At 34.8% G+C, this 18,038-nt stretch overlaps 1 protein-coding gene across 16 annotated transcripts in view; it reads right to left on the bottom strand.

Moving 5' to 3' along the window:
- Positions 1–18,038, bottom strand: part of LOC120634887 (serine/threonine-protein kinase MARK2-like) — a 245,923-nt gene that overhangs the window by 22,130 nt on the left and 205,755 nt on the right. For 9 of the 16 annotated variants that reach the window (XM_039905754.1, XM_039905750.1, XM_039905739.1 and 6 more), the window contains 7 exons: positions 17,364–17,476; positions 16,810–16,909; positions 12,258–12,368; positions 6,244–6,317; positions 5,319–5,375; positions 1,842–2,014; positions 25–216 (listed from right to left, as the gene is read on the bottom strand). In XM_039905754.1, the coding sequence (XP_039761688.1) occupies positions 25–216; positions 1,842–2,014; positions 5,319–5,375; positions 6,244–6,317; positions 12,258–12,368; positions 16,810–16,909; positions 17,364–17,476 (820 nt within the window). The remainder of the gene's footprint in view (positions 1–24; positions 217–1,841; positions 2,015–5,318; positions 5,376–6,243; positions 6,318–12,257; positions 12,369–16,809; positions 16,910–17,363; positions 17,477–18,038) is intronic. The other 7 variants (XM_039905752.1, XM_039905746.1, XM_039905747.1 and 4 more) reach the window with 3 other exon arrangements.

Below are 18,038 nucleotides of genomic sequence, written 5' to 3'. Positions count from 1 at the left end.
GCATGCGTTTTACTCGTGTGGTACCTCGGTCGGGGCTGCGCGAGGTCTCTTGCGGACGCGTTGTGAGGCGAAGGCTCCGCTCCGAGGGGCGGAGCGCCCGTGGCAGAGGATATCGACGCGCTTTTGACGTGCGTCTTACCCGCCGTGCCCGTACCGGGCCCGGTCGTACCGGTCCCGGTCTTGCCGTTCTCGGCACCGTTCTTAGTCTCCGCTTGACTGGCCGCGTGTAATCATTTTAGCATGCGGTTAGTCACCGTTACCCCCGGCTACATGCTCGGCAATGTACAGGTTTTTAAGGGGTGTAAAGTATTATTGTGGGGTAAAACTTTACTTAAATATTACAATAGATAAACAACATACGAATATAAATATTATTGGTCATTGTTACCCCCAACTATTTTTGATATCTAACGTTAACATATGACGTTTTAGGGGGGGGTGTAAAATAGAATTGTGGGGCAAGACATGACTTAAATATTATAACAGATAAAAAATACGTATTGAAATAACACGATAAAAATAAAGGGCTATTTATAATATTAAAAATAATATAATTAAATGAGATACAAAGTACACACATAATTGTTTATTGACCGTTACCCCAATCGTACAATACAATGCATTATAATAAAAGTTTTATCATTTTAATTTCTAAATAAAGGTAAAGAGGAAGTCATGCTGTTCATCATTACTCAATAAGAGACGAAACATATACACATTATATAATATTATGACATACATTCAAAATACAATAGATTTTAAAATATATGCTGTTTTTTTTTTCGAGTTTCCAGTATGTTTGCACGATACATTTATGCAGGAGCACGTACTTAAAAGACATGCAAAGGAAATTAAGTCTTTTAGTATAAGATAATATATATCTTACAAATATTAACTAAACAAAATAAACTAAATGTATAACACCGTGCGTGCGATCAGTTCGTAGTGATTAGTCGAATAACTTAGCCAAATAATAAATGTAGACCCTTCAAATTCGCTTAGAACACTCCACTTAATGTTTTAGACGAGTATTTTAACATTAAAATGCGTTTTGTGACGTCAATTTGATAAACAAACTGTCTAGTCTTACATTATAAATTACTGCTACCAATGCTCTGATTTGTTTGACGAAGCCAAAGATGATTTCAAAGAACATATTTGGCCATATATTCAAAGCGAGTGTGCCACGAAACGTGCTAAAGAAAATTAACAATATTTTGTGTGAAATTTTCTACTGACTGCGACTTCATCCAACAAGAAAGCAGATTAATGTCTATTTGTCCTTCAAACTAAATACCTATCCTAAAGTGGGCGTCACTTCAGCTTCAAAGCCTGTTCATTTTTGCTCTGCTTTCTGAGTCCAAGGCCGTGGGTTCGATTCCCACAACTGGAGAGTGTTTGTGTGATGAACATGAATGACTTTCAGTGTCTGGGTGTTTATCGGTATATTACAAGTATTTATGTGTATTATATTCATAAAAAAAATATTCATCAGCTATCTCAGTACCCATAACACATGCTACGCTTACTTTGGGGCTAGATGGCGATGTGTGTATTGTCGTAGTTTATTATTTATTTATTTATTTATATTGGTTACTAAGAAAACTAGTTTTTATTGCTCAAAAATGAGTGAAATCTCACCTGTTGATATGTTATTAGTCTAAGATGGTAGCTGGCTAACCTCTTATGACACTATATTAAACCTATAACCCTTAAACAGTTTCTACGCAGCGTCGTAAAGGAATGCTAAATCGCCTAGCGACACGTCTTGTGGGTAGAGTGGTAATTAGCCGCGGCAGAAGCCCACCAAACCGTATATTTATATCATAAAGTGTAATTACCTGGGCGTATCGTGTGGCGGTGACATTTTGGGCGCTTGGTGCGTTTGATGCGAGGTCTGATGGGCGGTTTGGTGTGAGGCTTGGTGTTCGGATCGCCGCGCGCCGCTCGATAAGATCCGAGGACGCGGTTCTAACTTGGGCTGGGCACTGGTCGGTCGCGTTGTGTTTTGTACCTAAAACAGTAAAATAATTGCTATTTATGCAACTGTTACGTAATGAGGGCCCAATTACGTACAGTTCCATACGTGATTTTACCTACGAGTGGAAAAATAAATAATAACAAAAGTAAAACATAATTCCTTAAGGAAAAAAATATAAGTACATGATTGTATTTTTTCTTAATAAATGTATTTATCTTGAGCAACTGGGAGAAAGCAATATTTTAACGTTGTCAAATTCCGAGTCAGGCAAAAACCTTATTGGTTTCGGTTTCAGTACAACAGGAAATTTTCAGTACCAGTCCGGGAGTTTAGAAACTGGTTGTTTTCCCTGTCGTGTCTTGGACAGTACGCAATGGCCAGAGGACACCGGCAGTGGCTTGCACTGGGTTTCTTATCAGGGTATGCATACAGTAGGAAAATTGCATAAAATGGAAAAAATCCTCCCCCTATACGAGCTATATTTAAATTTTAGGGTATGCAGTGCTTTTGTGCATGTATGAAGTGCACGCCACTGGACACCTGGAAGCATTGCAGAGAGTTTTTTTTTTATTTTTTTTTTTTTTATTTAAACACTTTATTTGTAAACCACAAATAGTAAAAAAAAAACAATGGACACAACAAAAATAAACTTAAAAAGTAGGATACAAAGGGCGGCCTTATCGCTTAGTAGCGATCTCTTCCAGGCAACCTTAGGATTAGGAAAACCAAGGGAAACCGATTGGTGGGGTGTATTATTATTATATACATACTTACGAACAATTACACACTAATACTTATCAAGATTACACACATAAAATACTAATAATAATAAATATAAAAAATAATAAACTAATATATACTAAAACATACTTAAATATGAGTAAGTTGAAATGAGTAAGTCGTCTTTATTCAAAAAAAAAATTCAAAATTCAAAATTCATTTATTTCAAGTAGGCCTAATACAAGCACTTTTGAAACGTCAAGTCTGTCCGTGTGTAGTGACTCTACCACCGGTTCGGAAGGCAGATTCTACCGAGAAGAAGCCGGCAAGAAACTCAGCAGTTGCTCTTTTCCAACATCAAAAATTTACATTTTATATTTTAACATTCATTTTTCTATCTTGTGAGAGATGAAAGCGGAGCCGGATGCTTCCAAGCAACCTTGTCATTAAGAAACTCATCAATTGTATAATAACCTCGCTGTAATAAATGTGTTTTAACACATTCTTTAAACTTATGGATTGGTAGGTCCAAAATTACCTTAGGAATCATATTATAAAAGCGTATACTCAATCCCACAAATGACTTCTGCACCTTTCGCAGACGATATGCAGATGTCACTAATTTATGACCATTTCTTGTAAGTCGACTGTTTATATCCACTTTTTGTTTATAAAGACTAATATGTTGTCTTGACTAATTGTTCAAGATAATGGGCTTTAACAGCATTTTTGAATATGTCTAGTGACCTTGACTGTCGTATGCTTATTTGGAGTGCATTCCACAGTTCAGTAGCTTGAACAATGAATGAATGCTTATAAAACTTAGTTTTATGAAACGGCATGCTCAAAGTCAGCGTACGACAAAAACGTCGTCTGCACTCCAAGAAAATTAAATTTCTCCTTTAGGTAAGAGGGAGTTTTAGGGTTAAATAACACACAGTACAGAATCGACAGAACATGCAGATCCCGGCGACGACGAATAGGGAGCCACTTAAGCTTTAGTCTAAATTCAGATACATGATCATATTTGCGTAAGCCAAATATGAACCGAATAGCGAGATTTTGAAGACGCTCAAGTTTGTTCAGTTGGTCCTCGGTCAGGTTAAGATAGCTTGCGTCCGCATAATCAAGAATAGAGAGAATAAGAGAATGTGCCAACATAACTTTGGTCGGAATTGGAAGAACAGAACGCAGGCGACGCAATGACCTAATAGTCGCAAACATCCTCCTACTCAATACGTTGACATGCACAGACCATGATAGTTGTTTATCAAGATGTAAGCCTAGATCTTTAACAGTGTCACAGTAGGGAATAGTGACACCGTTGTTACCCATATATACGTAACTTTTACCCATATATACGTAACTAGGGTAAACAAAATACAACGAGGCTTTCCCGTGTCATTCTCACATGTGATGTGATATAAATTTTGAAGACCGCAAACCTGCATTGGAGTTTGGAATGTGGCAGAAGTAAGCTTTAAATCACATTCTCCTACTGTTGAGGAAGCCAGTGTCCAGCAGTGGTAAGCTAAATGGTTGAGGACGATGATGATAAAATGTGTTGTGTTCAAGGTCAAGTTCTTGGGTAACTCTTCCACTTTTAAGGCTGTTGTGCTTTGGAATAATTTGCCTGATGACATACGTAAAAGTCAATCCCTTCCCATATTTAAATGTCGTCTTAAAGATTACTATTTGTCTTTGAGTGAAGTAATTTGAGCAAATATCGTAATTAATGTGTATTATTTGTATTTCTCTTTTTTCATTACATAATTACATATGTATTTATATATATATTTATCATAAATGTATTTATATATATATTTATTTTACATGTATGTCTATTTATTTTCGAATATATATGTATATATAATTGCACTATCCCGCTCTATTGCAGCTTTTTCTTCTGCCACAGGTTGCCTGTAAGAGATTGCTTGCAGCAATAAGGCCGCCTTTGCATGCCTACAATTCTTGTTCTGTTGCTTATTCTATATTTTATGTATATTTTGATGTTTGTGTGCAATAAAGTATTTCTTCTTCTTCTTCTTGTGTTGTGTGTTCCCGAGGGGTATGTGAGGCGGAGGCGACGGCCGTCACTGGTGGAAACGACTGGGCGGACAAATTTATTAAAAGAGGCACCAATGACACGCGCCCTCCGCATCCTCAATGTCATATCAGAGCAATGTGATTTGTATTGTTGCGCTCTGAGTGAATTCACAAGGATCGCAATCAGTGGGGTGCATACAGGGTATGCACAGGGTATGCAGATGATACAAAATGATAAAAATCTCCAGTAAGAGTTATAAAAAACTTAAGGATATGCATTGTAAGAGTTATAAAAAGCCTACCCTTAAGTATTAATAACTCTTACTAGGGATTTTCTTCATCATCTGCATACCCTGTGCATACCCTCTATGCACGGCACTGATCGCAATGTGGGTTATTTGTTACGGGGATAGATAATTAAATAGCATAGGATATAGTATGAGGATGTTAAGATTTTTTTTTTTTTTAAAGCTACTCTATCGCATTAGGTTTAAGTATTCTGTAATGATAGTGTTAGAATAAGAATATACATGAATAATAATAATAAAAGTAAATACAAATACGCACGTACCTGCATTAATGCGATCCGTGCGGTATTTTCTTTAATAGATGCTGAGTCAATTGTATTCTGCAATAGAAAATAATGCACGTTTCAGAAATTTAAAAAAACAAATAGCGTCAGATAATATAAATCACTACGCTAGTGATTTAACCCAGCCCGCTTCGCCGGGCTAGATTTTGTTTATTTTATTTAAACAACAATAACCTTACATCATTAAATTTTTAATTTAATTCTCATAATATATTAAATCATTTATTTCTCTCCGTATTCATTCTCTACTATTCTCTTCTCGAGCGGGTGAATCATTATCTACACCCATGTACACCCAACAATAGAATATCATCATAGTAAATAAAAGCTGTATTTGACAGTTTGACAGTTCAAAAATAGGAGTGCTCCGATCGTCATCAAACTTTACAGGATTACTCGCCAGGTCAATCTGGAGATTCCCTGAAAGTTTCATTGAAATCGGTCCAGCCGTTTCGAAGCCTTTCTCTTTTATATATATAGATAGATTTTGATTGTATAGATCTATAAAACAATCATTGATTGTTTTTTTAAATGATATCTCACTAGTTACCTATGTTCTTTTACCGATGATCTTGTACCGATTATGATGAAATTTAAAAACGTCCGAACGGACTTTAGAAAAGTACCCTCCGTTACTATGTTTAAACTAATCGATTTCGGCAAAATTGTAGACAAAGATAGCTTATATTATTCTTAGTACATGAGATATTTTTTATCACGCTTAGAGCTCTGTTTCATTAGTGCTTTGTGTTATCGCAGTGTCGACGTTCGTTAGATGTTTATTTAACACACTAATGAGGCATGGCCGAAGACGGAACAGTTCCCGCAGGATCTTTAAAAAACCTTAACATACACGGGCGAAGTGAGTTTTAGGGACGACGTGAGATTCATCATACATACATACCTGTCTTTTAAAATTGGACGTCGTAGTGGTGGCAGTGGATGTGGTATTGTTCGCAGCGGAGCTGGTTGTGCCAACTGCAATGCCAAAACAATCGTTACCCCCTCGCTTTAAACTAGCAAACATCATAAATAAGCGTGATTAATGCATATTCTAATAAAGCATCGTAAAATCATAACCTTTTTTTTTTTTTTAATGGGGGTAGTACTGAAAATGTCTTAAAAATTACCAAACTATATAAAGGAGGGTAACAATGAACGTATTATTTTATTTATTTAAGGGAGTTAGTTACTATATAAAACATTTCGAATCAAAGGAGAATGCCGGAACACGGTTTCGTTTGGTGCCTCATTCAAATTGGTATCAAAAATTAAGTTTTTTGTTTTTTTTAAAAAAAACCTCTCAAATCCTAAGCCGACGGTTCGACGGTTAAAAAATCTTTTAATGAAATAGATTAGTGGTTCTAATATATTGTGAACAGTACCGTTAAAGAAGTTCAAAGTTTGTATTAAGCGAAAGCTTATAGAAAAGTCCTATTATAGTATAAAGGATTACGTAAACGATAAAAAAGCTTGGGTGTAAACAATTGCTCTAACTTCTTAAATATTTTCTAATGACAATGTGAGATGGTGATAACAAAAAGAACACCCGGCTAAGTTTGTTGTGGGCTTCTTCTTAGACCAGGGCGCGATTGGAACCCTCGTAGCTTTAGTTTTAAGTTTACGATTGTAGTTATCGCCATCACTACTCACTGCTATGTACACATTTTGTATATAATAACGCATCAAAAGTGCCATCTATGTGCCTATTTGAATAAAGATATATTTGACTTTGACTTTGACTTTGGAACCATAATCGCATGTGTCAAAAATAACCTTCACTCACGAACTTCATTTGCATGTAACTCTGAAATCCGGCGAACTAGAGTTTTAATGTGTTTGGTAATGTATCGTAATTATTAAACCCTTCAAAAGAAGATAAATTCCAAGAACGCACCTTATAAGTACTATGTGATAACAAATCCCATACTACATCCGGCTTTCTCCTTTCTACATTAACCAATTAAAAAAAAGAAAAAAAAAAAATAGTTTAATATCACAGACCCTGTAATTTAGTTAGAAAAACAAGAAGCGATACTTTTTTAACGCCCATCAAAAACTAGCCAAGGTTTAATATAGCGGGAGTTATTTCCCTATTAGTAGAATAAGCATACCAATCTACTATTGAAGCATTAAAACTAATTCACTTTTACAACTAAACTGCTAACCCTTTCAATTATTAAGCACTAAATTTGTGGTTATCTAATTATTTTATTGCTACTCTTAGCTATGGCAATACTATCTGGGAACGTATACGTAACGTACGAACGTAACGTATACTCATAGACACTCGATATCTCTAGAGATACGTCCTCACTAATGAACGTCGTATATGTGATTCGTTACAAAATGATTTATCTCTTTCTTTCAAGACTAAGTTGACATCAGAAAGAAGAAGACAAAACATTGGGTAACTATACAACTGTATACAACGTTAATTACTAAGCTGGTACAGACTTCAGATGATTCTATTTGTTTACGTTGTTTCATCAAATATGGTCCATTCGATTACTGGTAGGAAACTAACAAATATACATAGAAAAGGTAATCATGCGTAGGACTAATTTGAAAGAAGATTTGCGTAGATTCTACATGCTACACATTGTATTGAGAATTTGGTCTTGAATATAATATTGCATGTGAGTATATAAATCATATAATTTTTAAGATCCTATATTCCATAAACGAACTACAAAAAAAAAGGAACTACAAGAAATTAATACAAACTATTAATACAAAGTAGGTATACAATTAAACTTATAACTAGTATTTTAATAATATGTCCCTTTTGAAATTTCAAGTTTCAACTTAATAATTTACTTGTATTTATTGAAAATCAAGAACGTATTTACGCATTTACAAAACGATTTTTCACATTCGTTTAAGCCTTCTTACATTGTTTGCTTTCAATATTTTAACTACCTCTTTTTACGTAATCATTTTTAAAACTGTAAATATTTATAATAATCGAATATTAAAGTGGTTACGTTATCGATTTTAAAATACGTAAATACGGCTTCTGTTCGGTTAATTCACGAATCGATATTTTTTCCGTCTCATGACAGAGCCTCAGTGGAAACACCACCTTATGGACACTTGCTTATTTCGCATGGAGGAATGAACTGTTCATCAAATCAATTTAACTGATTTGATGATGATAGACAACAATTACTATAATGTGAATATATATACGTTGTGGTTTCAAGGATACGGTTCTGGCATCTCCATATTAAAAGCTATCGCCACATCATTTTATTATTTATTGTTCTTAACCATAAATAAAGCTTTATCTGCGCGTTTTAACACCTAAATTTCAATAGTAGGTAATAATATTAGCAACAAAAAAAAAATTTCATGACCCTTAATCATAAAAAACAAAACAAACATTTTATTTAAAAGAAGTTTTGATTGAATGCTTAGATGAAGCTATATTGACTTGCCAGTTACTTTTGAAGTCAAATATGTTTAAATAAGAAACAAATACGTTAAAATAAATAAGAAACAAATAAAATAAATTTTACACTAAAAGATTTTGCATATTAAGACAAGTAAGATAAAATGGCCTATGGTTTAGTTTAAGATATAGGATAACAATAATAGAATGATCTGCCAAAAATTTTTATAGGGATGCCCACTCAGAATAACCTTATTTAACAATATTAATAATTCAGTAAGGGGCCTGCCTAAGACGATATGCCAAATCATTCAACATGAGAATTATCAAAAGGGACAATGACTAAAAAAAAAAAAATAGTATCTCAACTTACCATTCTATCTACAAACTACAATATAAATACATGCAAAACTACGATAGGAAACTTCGTATTACTATAATCATGCGAGAAAACCATTATATTATTTAAAGCTCACCACCATCACAATATAAAGTTTAAAAGAAAAAAATATACATTCATGCAACTACAGTTCTAATAATGGGCAACCGTTTAAGAACATTTATTTCAAGCATATAAGTGCTTTGCGTAAGTTTTTATGTCGAAATTTTTCTCAAAAACTCATAATTATTTTAGTTTCAATTAAAAATAATGAGGATTAATCGAGATTACACGACCTTCATAATTGTTTGCGATTGCAATTTAGAATTTAAATCCTTTATCTTCTCAACTCATCACTTTTTAACGTTTTGTATGCTTCCAAGCAAATCGAAAACAAAGAATACGATTAGTTGTAGTAATAAAATAACTTAAATTTGATTAACTCATTGCTTTGTAAGGTTTAAAATACAAAAAATAGTACAAATAAGTAGAACCTGTTTTTAATGGCAATCATAAATAATTTTATCATAGAGATTTAACAAATGTCTGTTACTTCTGTTGAAAAGTAGATTGTATTTTCTTATTGTTAATTTGGCTGCAGATATCGTGGTAATACAAATTGTATACTGATTGATGAGATCATTTGATTTGTGTTCATTGTTTGACTGAAGATATAGTAAAGAGGAAATTTATTGGATTGAATTTAAATTCCCTAAAAATATTGCTCAAAGCCTATTTATAAGATATGTTAAAAAGCGGGATTTTTTTTTTTAAAACCTTTATTCTATTTTTGAAATAGTACACCGTTGCATAACGCCTAAATTTTCAGCGAAAACTTAAAAATATTTTTACTAAGAAACTAGCTGACCTGGCGAACTTTCAACCGCCCGGGATAATTGATTTTTAGAATTTTCCGTAATTCCTCACCGTTTAAACCTTTTTAAGAATTCCACACACATTTCAAGATTGAAATCACCCGAATCGATAGAGCCGTTCCCGAGTTTTAGTAAGACTAACGAACAGCAATTCATTTATATATATATATATATATAGATATATATATAGATAGATGTGAATTTTAAAATGGATAATGAATCATGCAAGGCAGTAGTGAAAGCTCAACATACCTAATAAATAATTAAGGAAGCTTACGAACATGCAAGGGTTTAAGCTTAATTTTGGTTTGCGCTTTTTTCTAATTTGCCGGAGCACCGATGCCCTGAATAAAAAAAAAATTGCAATGGCAGTATGACAGGAAAAAGTAACATGCTCAGGTCGAAGAACGTTTAGTATACAGTCAGCAGCAAAACAAAGTTGAGATAGATGCTGAAAATGACAACAGTAAAATGGGGGTAACAGTGAACTTTACTGATATATAATAAGAAATTAGTAAACACTAGCTTACACGTAAATTGGTTCGAACTACATTCTTATTTCCTAACAGTTATAATCATGACTATGGAAATAGTATAGCTTAATAAAAAAAAATATACGCCAGTCATGCAGATAACAAAGCTCACATTTCTCTCTACTTTCAGTTTTCCCCCAGTACAAAACCTAGACAAAATTATCCCAAATTACCCTACAGTTTTCGTCAGTTGCATTATTAAAATCGTGAAACAAAACTTCTCAATAACTTAATACTTCTTTAAGCACCAGACATGTCAATTGTATTCAAGGCGAGACGTTTGATGATATGAAAATTTCCATGTTCACAAAAAAATAACACACTGTGTATAAAATATTTCTTTCAAAAATTGATAACCATAAATAATATATTATTGGAAACAGAACTAAAAATAAAACATCGATGTTTTGAAAACATTTAGATATTTTAACGGTTCTGCATTGCGGATGTATAAGTCATACAATTTAAAAAGTCTTACAATCTTCTCAGAAGTATTGTTCAAATTGTGATATTTTATACCACATAACCAGTGTAGACAAATTAACTCATCTAACTTTCGCGCCAAGAGAATGCATGACTTAAAAAAAAACTGATTACGTATGTTTTATTTCGTTTCCAAAAGATGTTACCTTAGTTGTGCAATACCTCATAAACATTAGAGTCAAGTGATGTTACCATTTATCATGCAGAATACAATGCTAACTTACTCAACTCTTTAACTAGTATTTAATAATACAAAATTCCGTTCTTACCAAAATAAAAAAAAACCCCCAAAATCTATCTATAAATCATAAATTTATAATTTATGACGCATATTACAAAGTCTTTTAACTTTATTTCCGACTAAATAAAATTTAAACCTAACTAAAAATTACCCTACATATATTTTTATCTATGCTCAATGCTACTCCTGCATATCTAAATAAAAACAAATAACATAACAAACATGCGAATAGTCATAAACATGCAAAACACTACACACTACGTTCTGTTTTACCCCCGTAAGAACAAACCAAAGCCTAATAAAGTTACCCTCTACGATCTGTATTTAGACTGCCTTTCCATCCGATACGAGCATGTGTGCGTTGCGATGGTGTGTGTCTCAACCAATGGGATCACTTTATATTATCTAGCATAGCACTTTGAAGAAAAAGTTAAGCTGAGCTATGAACTGAAAGCGATCATATTGGATGGCGTGCACCAATAGGACCACTTTACCTTAGCTGATGCAACAGGGTAAGTTGAAGTATACATAATACGCCCCGGGCACGCCATTTATACCAATATTATTGCTACAGTTTCATAGCTCAGCTTACTCCGTTTCACCGAGAGCTACGCTCACGGAAATAAAGCAATCTTACTGGGACACGCTGCTAAAAGGGGAGAAATAGAGAGTCGCAGACCCACGCTTAAGCAAATAAAATGATCAAAATGGTGCACGCCACTAGTAGCCACCCCTACGATCGCTTCATTTTCAAAGCTCAGCTTACCCCACGTCCCAGAGCCACGTTAATTTAAATAAATTTATTATATTAATGTACGCAACTGATAGCCCCCACTGAGATCGCTTAGTTTCCAAAGCTCACCTTACCCCGTCCCAAAGCCACGATAATGTAAACAAAGTGATCACATTGGCGCACGCCACTGATAGCCACGCGCATCGGTGATGGAATGGCGTTAGCCACACAAATCGCTGGTGGGAAGGGCCGTGGCTCCGTCGTCGTCAAGCGTCGTTACCTTGCGCGCGCAGCACCTCGGCGCCGGAGGAGGCGCGGCGCGAGGCGGCGGGGCGCGCGCTGGCCGAGATGCTGCGCTGCACCCCACGGTGCGACGGCGACGCGCACCCGCCTGCCACACCGCCACAACACCCCTTACCGCGAGGCCACAACTCGTGGCTCGGCGACAAGGCGCCAAAAACAAATGCATCCTCACAAAGCTGGGGCTCTAGTCTAATAGCGGCCGCGCAACTCTACGCCACGAAAGTCGTCGAAGCTCGAAACTACGCCACGTGACGCCACGACAAAACTCGAAAGCACGCATTTTAACGTAAACCGAGAAATATCTTTTAGTAGTATATTTAATTACCAGCTTTGATCGATTCGATACTTGAATATGATGCCGAACGACAAAAAGGAATTGTCAACCACGAATGGATAACGTTAGATTGCTATTGGGTAAGCTAATGAGTGTTTGCTCAACATCCGCAAAAGTAAGTAAGTAATATGTTTAAATTAAGTATGAACAAAACTGGACACTTTTTCTATTGTTATTTACGTCAGTATTGATTGATTATAACGAGAAAGCAAACACTTTGCGTGGCAAGGTTTTGTAATGGTATAAAAAATACTACAGAACATGTTGACGAATGTGAAGCAGTATTGCACCAATCTGTCAAATTACGCTTCTGGTAGCCATAAAGATTTACAAATTTACACCATGTTCTTTATCATATTACTCAACGGTATTGATTGCCATCCAGCGATAAGACATTTGTTTGCATTTGTTTTTGACACCTCTCGCACAGCACTAAGCTGTCGCTTATATCAAGGCGGCCCCGCTATAAGACCTCGTTTAAAGGCTCCGTGACCGCTAATGACTGTGACTTTAACATTACTAATTTTACATCGGTGTAGAACTAATCTTATCTGATATGGGGACATTTCGAAGAAAATTCAACAACAATATTGGATTTGATGCAACCGATCAAGAAGTTCAATTTATTCGTAGTCTCGCGACACTGAAGAAAATACTTTACGCATCTTGTTAAAACGTTTGTCATTCAAAACATTTTTGTTTGGTCAGTCTCGGTTGCCAAAAAAAGTGGTCTTTGCGCGACGGACTCTGACTATGTATAGATCAACTTCAATTTCACTTTCTTAAAATCAGCTGATTTACAAATGATACACAAGAGTATGGTGTCCATATTTCGTTATCAAATAATATTTGAACGTCTATACATTACAAATTGCGATTACGAATTGACAGCACTTTATGATTATTTTAGATACAGCATAATCAAATCACATATTTGAGAATTTTATCAGTCCATTCTTTAAAGTTTAAAGCAAAAAAAAAAAACAGAACCGCTAGTACAAAATCAATTAAAAAACTTTGTAACTACACGGCATTTGATTACATTTATAAATTTCTGAGGGTTTACATAAAAGGTTTATCAAAGTAATAACCAAGTCGTTCAGTATTAAGGATAAAAAGTTAAAAAAACGTCAGTTCAGCGTCTTTTTCAGTAGATCTGTTAATTTATATGGACGACCAAATTTTATTATTTGGAAAGACAATAAAAAAATGGCAGATTAATGTACCGCCGCTCTTGCGTAAATTACCTTCAGTACCAGGAGCTCAGTTCTATACAAGAGATCGACGTCAGAGTCCATCGCAATGGTGTATTTAGGGCATCACCTCCGCCCGCGATATGATACCGCCCTGAACGTACGAGTACACCCCGCGCCGCTATATGCTCCGCATAACAAGTAAATGTGCATCTACCTACGTCCATATATCACTTACATCGAATACCATGCCAAAAGGGTTCGTAGAAAACACATAATTCTGGAAACAGACTTATAACACACCACCTATAACGACACCACGCGACGTAATCTCAAATCAAAACGGAGTATATTCCCCTTCCAGAAAAAAATACCAAAATCAACACAACAATTTTCATGTCGGTGTTTGCGTTTTTTGACATACAACATACTGCGATTGGATTTCTCTCAACACGCGTGGTGGAGCGTTTGGTTTAGGTGATTTGTTACAAAAGTAGCTCCAACATCAACGCAGCAGAACATTTTAGTGACCTACCCTTAGTACCAATCGTGGACAGCCCACAATGCGGTGCAATCCAATGGATTGGCAGACATGATGTATTCACAAACATAACCACGAAGTCTCCCGTTATAAACGAAATACTAGAATAGTTTCCAATTATTCATTAAAAATGACGAAATATTTTACCTATCTGCGAGTTTAATGTAAATTTCTATAATTATGGTCAGGCTATGATAAAATTAACGACAACATAATTTAAATACACTGAAAAGATGTGTATTTTTCCGACATTTTTACATCTGAATGTTCCGGCTAATATTCGGTACGGGCGGAACGTTATTGGCAGAACTTTCACAGATAGTGAAAGATTGCACCCATTATGAAAATTCGCGAAGAACAAGTAGCGGGTAACTAGTTGTGAAATAATCTGATGTGTGGCACCAATACTACACGCGTTCGGAGTTCGAAGTTATGTCTGTAAATACGGGCTATTCGGAAAGAATATTTTTGCACCAGTGGTAATAACATACGATTTTAACAGTAACATGGAGAATATAATTTAACACGGAAATCTAATAGGTAACGATAAATGAACAGACACATTGATTGAGACAGAGGAAGATAAAAGGCTCGCGCACTTTAGGCACGCATTGCATTTTGGCATTGCAATTTTACGCGGTGACATTTTTATCGCCTTACATAGTTATCTCTAGGCAATATTTAAAATATGTTTATGATACTAGATGACACATTAAAAGTATTACTCGAATAATACTCGGCAAAGGCCGGCCACAGGTATTCTTACAAAGAAGATTCGTACGCATTACGTACTTCTCGTCTTCTTCTTATTCTAATTTGTAATTATTTTGTATATTTAATATTTATATCTCATGTGATTTTTTTTTATTTAGTTTCTGATTTTTACTGTTTTAAATTATTCTGTTATATTTTGGTTTAGATTGATCATAGTTACCAAATAAAGAATTACTATTATTATTATTATAGAAGCTCAGACCCAACACGCAGCTTAAATGTTGCTAGCTTTACGACAACGATTAGTATCACGGGTGGTAGATTTACACTGACGCCAGTGTTACATTTGTTTGCATAAAAACCGAAACTTAAACAACAGTACGCGAGCCTTAATAGCGCAAAGAAGGACGTTTACGTTAAGGAGTATAGTTGCGTTGGGTGTACGCCACGTTAAGCACACAAATATACAATAAAAATAAAGAAGCAATAGTTACTATGCCTTGGAATCAAAACTGACATTAGGGCACCATTATTCAAGGATTCACTCTTTTATTTCGATGATTTTGTGCACGTTATCTTACCCATTAATTTTATTTGGGGTAATCATGAAACTATATGATCCATATTACCTCATCTAATGATGATCCAGTTTTTTATACCTCAATACAGTGTTCATTCAAGACTCTAACTATTATTTTGATTCCAATTCATAGTCGATAACAAATGGACCTCAAATGATAATTTTATAACTTACTATGTAAAAGAAATGTCATGGATGTCCGGTTAGAATAAGCTAAGCTCACCCAAAAATTATCTCATTTTTAACTATTACCTAAGCTTTATTACTTTTTAAATGTATCCATAAGAGAACAAAATGGAAGAGTTAGGAAGTTATTTTATAATATTTATTATCATTTCTATTGGAGTTTTAAATTATGCGTTATTGATCGTGTTAAATGTAACAGAAATTTTTAACCAAAAATCTTGTAATTTATTGAAGTTAAATAAAAATTCCATTAAACAGAACAAAAATTAAAATGTTTGAAATAGGTCTTGTTCGAGGTAGAATGAGGTAACTTCCAATTCTAAATGGGGGTAACTATGAATTTCGAATATTTTGTAAGTACATAGTTTGTTCTCTATTGAATACAATTTTTTAAGCATCATTAAACATTATTGATTAATAAACTGATTTCCTAAGCCTACTTTACACAGCTTTTTATTAAATATGCCCCAAAAGATAACACTTATGAGATAACTCTTATATTAATGTGTGACATGTATAGTGAGTAGGGTAACGCCATGTAATGTGAGTGTATTAATTATGCATTATATAAATGTTTGTTTAATTGTGGCTCGTTAATAGTGTATGTTTGTTAGTAACTAGGTAACGACTAAATATATTTGAACAAAACTGCTCGTCCGAAATCTCTGTATAATATCTGGTGTATTTACTATAATTAAATTGAAAAAAATAATGGGGTAAGAATGACCTTGAGGGTAATTTCGTTTGTTTTCAAATCACTTAAATACTTGTATGTATGTGTGTGTTTGTGTTAATACATACAATATAAATATATATCTTAAAACATTTTTTTTTAATTCGCTACATAGTATGTCTCTTAAGTGTGTGTTCATATTTAATACGTAAAAATACTTTAGTACAATAATGTAGGAAGAAATGTAATACAAAATTTTGTTTAGTGTACAATCTGCGCGTGTCTGTGCGTTCCGCATGACCACTCACCGGCGTGCGAGTTGCCTTGTTGCGTCGACTGCGGCTGGCCGGGTGCGGCTGCGTTTCTAAGTGACAGAGACGATCCGGACCGGCTGCCGTCCGATTCGGGCTGTTAAACAATAACAATGCTAAAATAAAAACATTTTTGTAACATTTTTTTTTTCGTATTATTTTTTCGTATGAACGAAAGTTGACTGGTAGAGAATGAATTTTTGTTTGTTGAAAATCAGTTCTGCAAAAAAAATAAATATTTTTGGTATTATTTTCAGTGTACGTATATAACATTTTTATAATTTTTGTTAGTGTTTCAATCCGTATACTCCACACCAAAACAGATCTTCGGCAATGTACCCTCTACGCACGTTTCGCTCCGAAACCGTAGTATCCTCGGGAGATGTTGACTTAACAATGAATAATTGTTAAGTATAATTGTTAAACTTCATTTTCCTAATATATTATGGATATACGCAAAGTAACGCCTGCGTCTGTCCAATATTCCTACCCACTGGGCCATGACCGCTTATAATAACCGCCAAATATAATAATAAGTAAATTTAACTCACATCTGTACTCTTTCTTCCTAATAACAGGTAAGTGGCAAACACATCGTCGTATTTCGCCTCGGCCAACGAATACTCGATCTCTTGTCGGTTGTATCCCAGGCACACTAAAGCCTCTGAAATAGTTTAATATTTAGATATTAGAGTCAATTAGTTGTTTTTTTTTTTTATTTCACTACAAGTTAGACTGCAATCTAATCTGTAGCGTTAGCACAAAATTTCTTCGCTCGAAATGTACGGAAATACTTGGAACATCGGAGTAAAATGGATCTTATTAGCATATTCTGAAATCTCAAATTTAGCTACGATTCTTTAGGTCGGGCTTTGGACGTTTGCAAGATAACAATCAAAAGTGCCCGATTTGCAACTCTAATACTAATGAGATTAGGTCGATTTTACTTCGACGATACAGAGTTTTATATGCGAAAACGACACCTCGTTTGCGAGTGTGAAATCTTGTACTTAAGCTACCTGTAGTAAGGCATGATGCAGAATAATATTGTAGCGGGAACGGAACTTGTTAGGGATACGGCAGTTATGCTCAAAATCCCGAGTCGCGGCATCGTACCGGAACGGTAAATCGCTAGAGAAAATTCAGAAGCTGTAAATTTCCAAATTGCCTCTGCCGGGGATCGAACCCGAGACCTTAGACTTATAAGACCACCATGCTCATGCGTC

Source organism: Pararge aegeria, chromosome 25 (assembly GCF_905163445.1).
Source record: "Pararge aegeria chromosome 25, ilParAegt1.1, whole genome shotgun sequence".
Lineage (NCBI taxonomy): Eukaryota > Metazoa > Arthropoda > Insecta > Lepidoptera > Nymphalidae > Pararge > Pararge aegeria.
This window is presented reverse-complemented; position numbering and strand designations above follow the sequence as displayed.